Here is a 9,750-nt window from a genome sequence, read left to right as displayed (position 1 = left end):
GTTTCATCAATTACCAACAGGATGATTGGGTGGATTTTTTGCACTTTGCAGAGTTTGTATACAATAATTCAGTTCATTCCTCAACATGGTATACTCCATTTTTTGCAAATATAGGATATCATCCTCGTTGGACAATGATGGCACATCCAAAAATCTCAAAAAATCCTGCTGTTGAAGATCGTCTGCGTCAACTCCAAGACGTGCATGTTGCACTTTCTCAACATTTGCAAACTGCTCAAGCCACACACAAAAAAGCCACAGATTGTCACCGTCTTGACTCTTCACCAAAGGAACCGAAGTTTCAAATTGGGGATCATGTATGGTTACGAATTCTTCTTATCTCTCTCATATCTTTCGCTTCCCATTCTCTTCTTTATTTTAAAACTCGTTCCTAACTTTGGCCCTGACACTGTCTGGATCAAGGCCAACCGCACATCGATTGATCACCATCAATCAAGAAGACAAAAGACAACAAAAGAAACATTAGAACATGAGCTTTGAAACCAACTATTAGAGATATGATCTAATGTAAGCGGATGATAAGGAGAAAAGAATGATATATAGAAAGGAGAGCGAGAAAGAAGGGTGTTGATCCACCCGACCACCCCCGAACGAAGGGATCGAGATGAACTCGAGCCTCGATCAGCGTCCCATACCACCGTCGTGGCGTCGAGTCGTACCTGGTGCTAGCGCGCTCACTACAAGAGTTGAACCACCACGAAACAGAGTCTCAACGTAATCAAAAGATGATAAAATGAGGGTAGCTAGACCTCTTATTTATAGCGATACCCAAGGCCCCCAGGCAAGTTCACACTTGGCCTAATGGGTTGACTCAATCCGGAGGATTAAAAGTAATCTTCCCCTTCTTTACACTCTCGTTTAACCCTCACACTTATCCACGTGTATGTAATACTACGGTAAATTCTCACCACGGGATATTATATGGTCATGCCCGTAACAATTAATGTCTTTATTTGTTCTTTGTTTTATGCCCGTAACAATTAATGTCTTTATTTGTTCTTTGTTTTATGAATCACCGAGAACCAAAGAAACATAGCTTTTAAATAATAACACAAATAAGAGCACTTTTTTTGGTAGTCCTTCTGAATTTGCGGATGCTAGACTTTTTCCATATGTGCACACAAACAAAAAGGCTTCAAAAGATCTAGTTCCATGTCTGCACACAAGAGTAGTCAAAAAGTCCTAATTCAAGGGATGGAAGGAGGCAAGAGATATCTAAATCAAGAAGTGGTTTATTCAACAGTCTAAATCACAAACCAGATTCCCAATGCTATCGTTTCTGATGCAATCAGAATTCAAGCAACACACACAGACAAAGCCCCCCAAAAATAAACATACAACAGAGGTGTCTACTAGTACAGGATACAAGATAGCATGGTTGCACATGAATGGCTTCTTCAGCTCTTCACAAATCCTGATGGTCTCATGAAGCTAAACCTACCTACCTTGCAGAGATGGCCACATCTGAGTCTGCCATGTAGGAAGCTATATTTGTAGAGGTGCTAGTGCTTTGATAGCCTACTAAGACCACACTCGGAGCCGGGTAAGACGGGATACCAATGTCTTCACCATTTCCTTCCAAGAGCTGAACAATCCGTAACATGGTCGGTCGTGATTCAGGCTGATATTGAATGCACCATAGCCCGATCTTAAGCACCCGAGTTTTCTCAAGGCTCTCGTAGTCACGCTTATCCGATTTCAAACTAACTGCTACTGGTTCCTGTTCATCTCTCGGAATCTCGATCTTGTCAAGTTCGTGCTCATGAATGTGGCCATTTGGATTCTCTTCCTTGTTGGGAGAATCTTCTCCTCCATTTAAAATGCTCGGTCCCTTATGGTCCTGACTTTTTTCGGCTGCAGAAATGAACTGGTATGCCCAATCCACTAGGGATTCATCATCGTTTGCTCTCTCATGAAATCCCCTCACAAGCTTAAGCAGCACGATTCCATAACTGTAGACATCTGCTTTCGATGTGATCTCGGCGGTTTTCAACCATTCGGGTGCCATGTAGCCCCTTGTGCCTCGTGCACCCGACATCAGTAGATTGCTCTTCACTTCTTCTAACCGCCTCGCCAATCCGAAGTCCGCGACTTTCGCCGTAAACTCATGGTCTAAGAGCACATTCTCAGGCTTAATGTCACAGTGCACTATGTGTGGCTTGCAATCGTGGTGAAGATATGCAATGCCTCGAGCAGTTCCTACAGCTATGGAGTATCGAACCGCCCATGGGAGAGGCTTCGGTTCTCCGGAGAGGAACCTGGCTAACGAACCATTTTCGATGTATTCATATACCAGGATCCTCTTCCCCTGAGATCTCCCTCCTCCGATACAGTAGCCCACGAGATCGACTAGATTGACATGATGGATCTTGCCAAGAGTGCTCACTTCTGCTCTGAATTGTTTTTCGGCTTCTCCTTGGCTTGCACCCATGGTGCCTTTGAGCACCTTCACAGCAACAGGGAGCTGCTTTTCACTTGCTTTTTTCTCATTCCCCATTACCACTGTGATTCTGCCTTTGTATACTTTCCCAAACCCCCCTTCACCCAACAATTCACTGAAATTTTGAGTTGCCTCTACCAGCTGGTCATATGTAAACCTTATGGGCCCACCATCTCCCACCACAGTGACATATCCATGGTCTCTTGTTGTTGCCTTCGACCGCCACATTATGGTGGCTATTACAACCAGCATAGCTACGAAGAGAACCCCGATAACTGCCCCCATAACTGCCCATTTCTCCACCCCTCCTTTCGGATGGTGCACGAACAGCTTCATCAATAGAGTATTGTTATTCGTGGCGTAGCCATTCATGAGAAGCCGCGTTGTTTGATTGCCCTTAAGGAAGCATGTCTTATCATGCAGCCGATACGATGCCACCACGCAATCGCATTCCTGCAAGCATAGTTTCTTGCACTCCTCGATATCGGTAACTTCTTTGTTGGTCAAGTCATTGTAATTATAATCACTTTGCTGATTGGGGACCATGGATAATGATCCATTACTATAATTATTACCACATAGACTGCTCAAGTTCAAACTATTGTAACACCCGCGGGAAAGAAGCTGAGTATCCACAGGTTGATAACCGACCGGACAAGTGCAAGTCGGAGATCCATTTGTGTCTTCTTTGCATATGCCATAAGCCCCACAAGGGCTTCCCAAGAGGCATTGGTTGTCGAGAAATTGCCATACTCTGTCCCATGTGGAATGTGAAGCATTCCAAGCATAGATCCTTAGATTTCCGTCGGGATCTAACCGAAGCACGCTCATTGGCATGGATGAATTGTCTTGATATGTCTTCCCTCCACCTCGGCTAAGCTCAAAAACACCTTGGCTTGTGTTGATATATGCATATAAGTAGATAAATTCCACATTATAGACAACATCCAATGCACGTAGATACGCGACCGAGTACGTATCGGTCTGAAGATGGAACCTTCCGGGGGGACCATAGGAGCTATCGTTTGGTCGAGATCGCAATAGATAAGACTTATCTACTACTATAGAAGTTAATGAACCGTCATCTCTTGGCCTCACCACCAGAGTGTCTCGGAGGTCCGAGAAGCTCTGCCATTGCAAATTCTCCGTCGAGCTGTCGAAAAGCTGTAGGTTCCCCGTATTTTGGAGCTTTGCAAAGGAAGCATTGGAGGTAGAGATACTCCAAAGCATGGATTGGTTCGCGTCAATCAGCTCGAGGTTTCCATTGCTTGTGAAGTTGAGAGTGGCTCCTTGTGTGACACTAGGGGTTGTGATGGAAGGCCACCATAGCGGTGTTCTGTTAATATCGGCAGTTACCCAAATGCAGAGAAGGTATTGATTGAGACCGATGGATTTGAAGCCGAATGTGAGGCTTCCGTCATCGGAGAGCCAGAAGCTGGAAGAAGAATTGGAGGAAGGATTAGAGGAAGAATCATCCTGAGTTGAGAAATGGGCATTTCCGGCCTGATACAGTGGTGTTGCAGCCAAGGCTCCATGGAAGGTAGAGAGAAACAGAGGAAGAAGAATAAGAAGAAACAGGGGAGCTCCCATGAGGAAGTGGAGAGAGAGAGAGAGATGAGATAGTGATGAAGTGCATGGTATTGGTGTCTGGAGAAAGAGTGCCCTTTTATGACTATCTTTTTTCTTCTCATGATGGATTGATCATTGGATAGAGAGGAGGGAAACACACTCCACTCCTCCTAGACCCAAAGATTACTCTTGCTTTCCACTCATGAATGAATGATTTATGAATAATTGAACGAATGAATTGATTGCATGAGTGAATTGAAATGATTCAGGAGAACATTCAATCCATAAGAACTCCTAACTACATGTGGTGCACAAGAAGGTTACGAGTACACGCATCCAACGAGTTTGGAATTCTGCGCAAACGTCGATCGATCTCTCTATGTTTTTTTTAAACTATTTGTGCATTAACTAGGGTCTAGCTGCTTGCGGATTTGGTTAGAAACGCATTCAATGCATTCAATGCGATCGAAGCTTTTACACATGAAGACAAGAGTATCATTATGGGGACGAAAGAAAATCGTCGTATTTCGTCTACATACTTGTGGTTCATAAAAAGTCTACCGCAAAATGCGTACTACAAGTTTGTTATTTTGGGCCCAAACAACCGAGAAAAGGATGTAACTAGGTTTTTACTATCTAGTCATCAAGTGCCGAGGTACTTACACATTGGTTATATAACTTACAATTGTAGAGTCTCTTAAAATGAAGATCTATATATCTCATGTGCTTGGGAATGAGAAAACACAAAAGAATATTTCCATGAGGAATCAACCTAAGAAGGCCTTATAATGTTCCCATTTATAGGATAGTTTGTCAAAGTGAATTTCCTTTCTTTTAAAAGATCTTCTTTTTTATAGACATTATGGTTTCTTTGCTTGCGTGGAGAATATTTTGATTGTCTCTATACAGGCACCCTTGCAGTTACGATGTCCATTCCATGCTAGACGAACAAATCTCCCTCTCTAGATGGGGCACACTTTTACTTTCTGTTGCTGCCTAGGGCTTTGGCCGACATTGTCAATCATGAGCTTGGAAAGGAAAACCCACGGCCACACATGCAAATTTTTTTAAAAAAGGCCTTCATTATCTGGATTGTGAATATATACATGTTAACGAAAAAAAGAACAAAAAAGCTTCATCATGTTAATACAAGCAACGAAAAAGTTTTCATGGCTTTTCTTGTTGGCACAATCATTTATTACATGCAAAAGAGTCCCGACTCCCTCCACTTTCATCAATTGAATTGAATCCCATGGAATCGGAGAGGGAATTACACGCTTGTCTATTGTATTCATAGTCCAGACACTCTCTCCTTCTCATGCCTCTCCTGTTACCATCCATCAATGCCTTCCCTCTTCCCAACTCTTCTTTTTTTTGTTTTTGTTTTTCTAAAACAAAGCTCTTTCCAGCACTTACAAAAATTTTACAGCTGTGAATGGTACATATATACAAATCCCAAAAGGGACTCAATAGTTCTATCTTATGTGGAGGCCCACTCACTCAAGAAAGGGAGAGACTAATGTTTGTTGGACGACCATTGTTAGGTGGAGGCTAGTCGTTCTCTTTTAGCTCCATTAGACCCGACTCTGATGCCAATTCTTTAGACATAATAATCTTTCTCATGGCTCCCATGTTCCTCTTCTTCCTCCTCCTCCTCCTCCCTCCTCCTCTGTTTCTCTCTAGCTTCCATGGAGCCTTGGCTGCAACACCACTGTATCAGGCCGGAAATGCCCATTTCTCAACTCACACCAATGCTTCCACTAATTCCTCTTCTTCCGGATTCTGGCTCTCCGACAACGGAACCCTCACTTTCGGCTTCAAATCCCTCGGCCTCGACCAATTCCTTCTTTGCATTTGGGTCACTGCCGACACTAATCTAACTCCACTATGGTGGCCTTCCATCTCTGCCCCTAGTGTCACACAAGGAGCTACTCTCAACTTCACTAGTAATGGAAACCTCGAGCTCTCGGATGCAAACAATCAATCCATACTTTGGAGTACCTCTATCTCCAAAGCTTCCTTTGCAAAGCTTCAAAATTCTGGAAACCTACAGCTTCTTGACCAGACCATGGAAACTATACTGTGGCAGAGCTTCTCGGACCTAAGAGACACTCTGGTAGTGAGGCCAAGAGACAGTTCTTCTATTAATCCACTATCTTCTATCATAGTGGATAAGTCTTATCTATTGCGATCTCAGCCAAATGATAGCTCCTATGGTCCCCCCGGAAGGTTCCATCTTCAGACCGATGAGTACACGAATGTTTATCTACACGCATTAGATAGTGCCAGTAATGTGGATTTTATCTACATATATGCATACATGAATGTGAGCGAAAAAAGTTTCGAGCTTACCCGAAACGGAGGGAGAACATATCTAGACAATTCATCCATGCCCATGAGCATGCTTCGATTAGATCCTGACGGGAATCTGAGTATCTACGCTTGGAATGCTTCACATTCTACATGGGACAAGGTATGGTATTTTATCAGCAACAAATGCCTCTTGGGAAGCCCTTGTGGGGCATATGGCATATGCCACCAAGACACAAATGAATCTTCTTTAACTTGCACTTGTCCGGTCGGTTATCAACCTGTGGATTCTCAGCTTGTTTCTCGCGGGTGCTATAATAATAACTTGAACTTGAGCGGCATATGTGAATCGGATCGTAATGGGTCCTTATCCATGGTACAGAATGAGCATAGCGACTATAATTACTTTGACTTAACCAGCCCAGTCGTTAATGATATAGACGAGTGCAAGAAACTATGCCTGGATAATTGCGATTGCATCGTGGCATCATATAGGCAGGGCGATAAAACTTGCTTCATTAAGGGTAATCAAAAAACACACCTTCTCATGAATGGCCATACCACAAATGCCAATACTCTACTGATGAAGTTGTTGGTGTCCCCTCCTCCATCTTTAGGAGGAGCTACTAAAGATGGAGGAGGAGGGGCCAAGAAAGGGGCAGTTATAGGGGCAATTCTGGCGGCTCTCATCGTAGTATTGCTAGTCGTCGGTTCCATCATAATGTGGACAACAGGATATGGTGACATGATACTCCGAAAGATGAGAAGGGATGAGTGTGTGAGGGTAGTGAGCGATGGTGGGCCGATTAAGTTCACATACCATCAGCTGGTAGAGGCAACTCAGAATTTCAGTGAGTTGTTGGGTGAAGGGGGCTTTGGGAAAGTATACAAAGGCAGAATCATAGTGGTGATGGAGAATGAGAAAAAAGCAAAAGAAAAGCAGCTCCCTGTTGCTGTGAAGGTGCTAAAAGACACCATGGGTGCAAGCCATGGAGAAGCTGACAGGCAATTCAGAGCAGAAGTGAGCACTCTTGGCAAGATCCATCATGTCAATCTAGTGGATCTTGTGGGCTACTCCATCGGAGGCGGAGGCCGAGCTCCCGGGAAGAGGATCTTGGTATATGAATACATCGAGAATGGATCGGTAGCCAGGTTCCTCTCCGGAAAACCCAAGCCTCTCCCATGGGCGGTCCGATACTCCATAGCGGTAGGAACGGCCCGAGGCATTGCATACCTTCACCATGACTGCAAGCCACACATATTGCACTGTGACATTAAGCCCGAGAATGTGCTCTTAGACCGCAGTTTTACGCCCAAAGTGGCCGACTTCGGATTGGCGAGGCAGCTAGAAGAGGTGAGGAGCAATCTACACATGTCGGGTGCACGAGGAACGAGGGGCTACATAGCGCCTGAATGGTTGAAAACCGTCGAGATCACATCTAAAGCGGACGTCTACAGCTATGGCATGGTGCTGCTTAAGCTTGTGAGGGGGTTCCATGAGAGAGGGAATGATGATGAAACCCTTGTGGATTGGGCATACAAGTTCATTTCAGGCGACCATATCGATGTGAGCATTTCAAATGGAGAAGAAGAAGAGACCGTTGACAGGGAAGAGCATCCACAGGGTCAGATTGATGAGCATGATCATGAGAATATTGGCATCCCCAACAGAGAAATGGAATTAGTATCAGATAGTGTACAATCAGATAAGTATGCTGAAAACCTTGAGAAAATCCATGTCCTTAAGATCGGGCTCTGGTGTGTCCAATATCAGCCCGAATTGCGACCATCCATGTTGCGAATTCTTCAGCTCTTCGAAGGAATTGGAGACGACATTGGGATCCCTCCGTACCCGGCTCCAAGTGCGGTCTTAGTAGGCTATCAAAGCAGTAGCAACTCTGCAAATATGCAATCCTACATGGCAGAATCGGATGTGATTTTCTCTGTAAGGTAGCTAGCTTCATCAGACCTTAGAGATTGAGCTTAGACTTGACAATACTTATCCAATGCAGAGAAGCTATTTGTATGATAGTCTAAGTTGGGACTACTCCCTCTAAGACAAACAAGCCAAGCAAGTTGCACAAAGGGAGATTCATAGTAAATAGTTGTAGAAGAATAAGGGACTTTTAGGAATTTAAGGTACTATCTAACAAAGAATAATAATTGTATATATATATAGGTTTGTGTATTGAATAAAAATGAGAGACTAAATTATCATTTCACAGGTAGATGTTCATTGTGAACCAATCTTACATGAATAAGTTCTTAAATTATTTATTGTCGTTTTTATTTAATATCTGTTATTTATACATATTAGTGTGTAGTAATTCTAATATTAAATCTTCTAACACCCCAACTTAAGGTAAACAACCAATTTGTTTGATTTCTCTAATTTGAGTCCTACCCTTGGAACAACATATCCAATGCCTTTTGCTGGGGGTATGGTATGGGTTTTGTGAGAAAATCAGCCCACATGGTTGTGGGAGAGGTGTATTCAAGTGACATCACTTTTGCTTCAACCAAGTCTCTGATAAATGATGACAAGCTCGAATATGTTTGTTTGATTAATTAGTGCAAAATATCTTCATTTCTTTTAGTTCGAAGATATCAAGGTCTTCAATGATTTTCCTTATCTAGAGGCCTTCTTTTGCAGTAAGGGTTGCATTAATGTACTCAGTTTTAGTACTCGAAAGTGCAACAAAAGATTGTGTTCTAGTTCATCAAGCAATTGTTGCACCTATAAAAGTGAAAACCATCCCAAATGTAGATCTTGAGGTTGGTGTGGAATCTGGGACTATCATTTATGGTCACTGTGTGGAGATAGGTTTACACTCTACCATCTCAAATTTTTGGAGAATTTCTTTTACCAATTTCCTTTGAGATAGAGAGAGTGTATCCTTTATTTTATTGTGTGACTTTTTTGCCTTGAAAATGTTCTATGGTCCAAGATACTTCAATGGAAACTTCTCTTTTAGTTGAGTGATAAATTGTTGCATGGGTTTGGTGGAGTTTGAGGAAATGGGTAAAAATCATAACAAAATTCGTGTGTTCCTTCCACGTCGTGAAGCTACGCATGTACATATGCTACATGAGAGGGACCACTGGGGACCTGAACGAGAGAGGATGGATGACTCAAAGGCTCGTTAGTCTTGAAGGATCTCTTCTCTTTTTCATTTTTAGGATTATGTTCTTCATGTTTGAAGTGTCATCATTTCCATGTGTGGTGACAAAAGTGTCCCACAAATCTAGTAAGGCACCCAAGATTAAATCAAATGTCATATCTTCATCAATTTTATTATTCGTTGATAATGCTTGTTCAGGGGTAATTGCCATTTTCTAATGAATGAATCAATTCCATCAGTTCTTCCATTTCCCAAGTGACGAGGTCCAAGTCCCCCAAGGTCTTGCTC

At 43.0% G+C, this 9,750-nt stretch overlaps 2 protein-coding genes across 2 annotated transcripts; one reads left to right on the top strand and one right to left on the bottom strand.

The window, feature by feature from the left end:
* Positions 1 to 1,235: 1,235 nt before the first annotated feature.
* Positions 1,236 to 4,111, bottom strand: LOC147852222 (G-type lectin S-receptor-like serine/threonine-protein kinase LECRK4). The gene has a single exon (XM_087334039.1). It carries the CDS (start codon positions 4,049 to 4,051, stop codon positions 1,463 to 1,465), a length of 2,589 nt encoding a protein of 862 aa, XP_087190165.1. The 5' UTR covers positions 4,052 to 4,111; the 3' UTR covers positions 1,236 to 1,462.
* A 1,540-nt stretch (positions 4,112 to 5,651) lies between these two features.
* LOC147852221 (G-type lectin S-receptor-like serine/threonine-protein kinase At5g24080) lies at positions 5,652 to 8,507 on the top strand. The gene has a single exon (XM_087334428.1). The coding sequence runs from the start codon at positions 5,652 to 5,654 to the stop codon at positions 8,292 to 8,294; it is 2,643 nt and encodes an 880-aa protein (XP_087190554.1). The 3' UTR covers positions 8,295 to 8,507.
* The last annotated feature ends 1,243 nt before the right edge of the window (positions 8,508 to 9,750 follow it).

This window comes from Azolla caroliniana, unplaced genomic scaffold (assembly GCF_043228905.1).
Source record: "Azolla caroliniana isolate FFs.n. ecotype wild unplaced genomic scaffold, voAzoCaro1.0.p SCAF_18, whole genome shotgun sequence".
In the NCBI taxonomy this organism is placed as follows: domain Eukaryota; kingdom Viridiplantae; phylum Streptophyta; class Polypodiopsida; order Salviniales; family Salviniaceae; genus Azolla; species Azolla caroliniana.
Note: the sequence above shows the minus strand (reverse complement) of the source record. Positions and strands in the feature narration are given on the sequence as shown.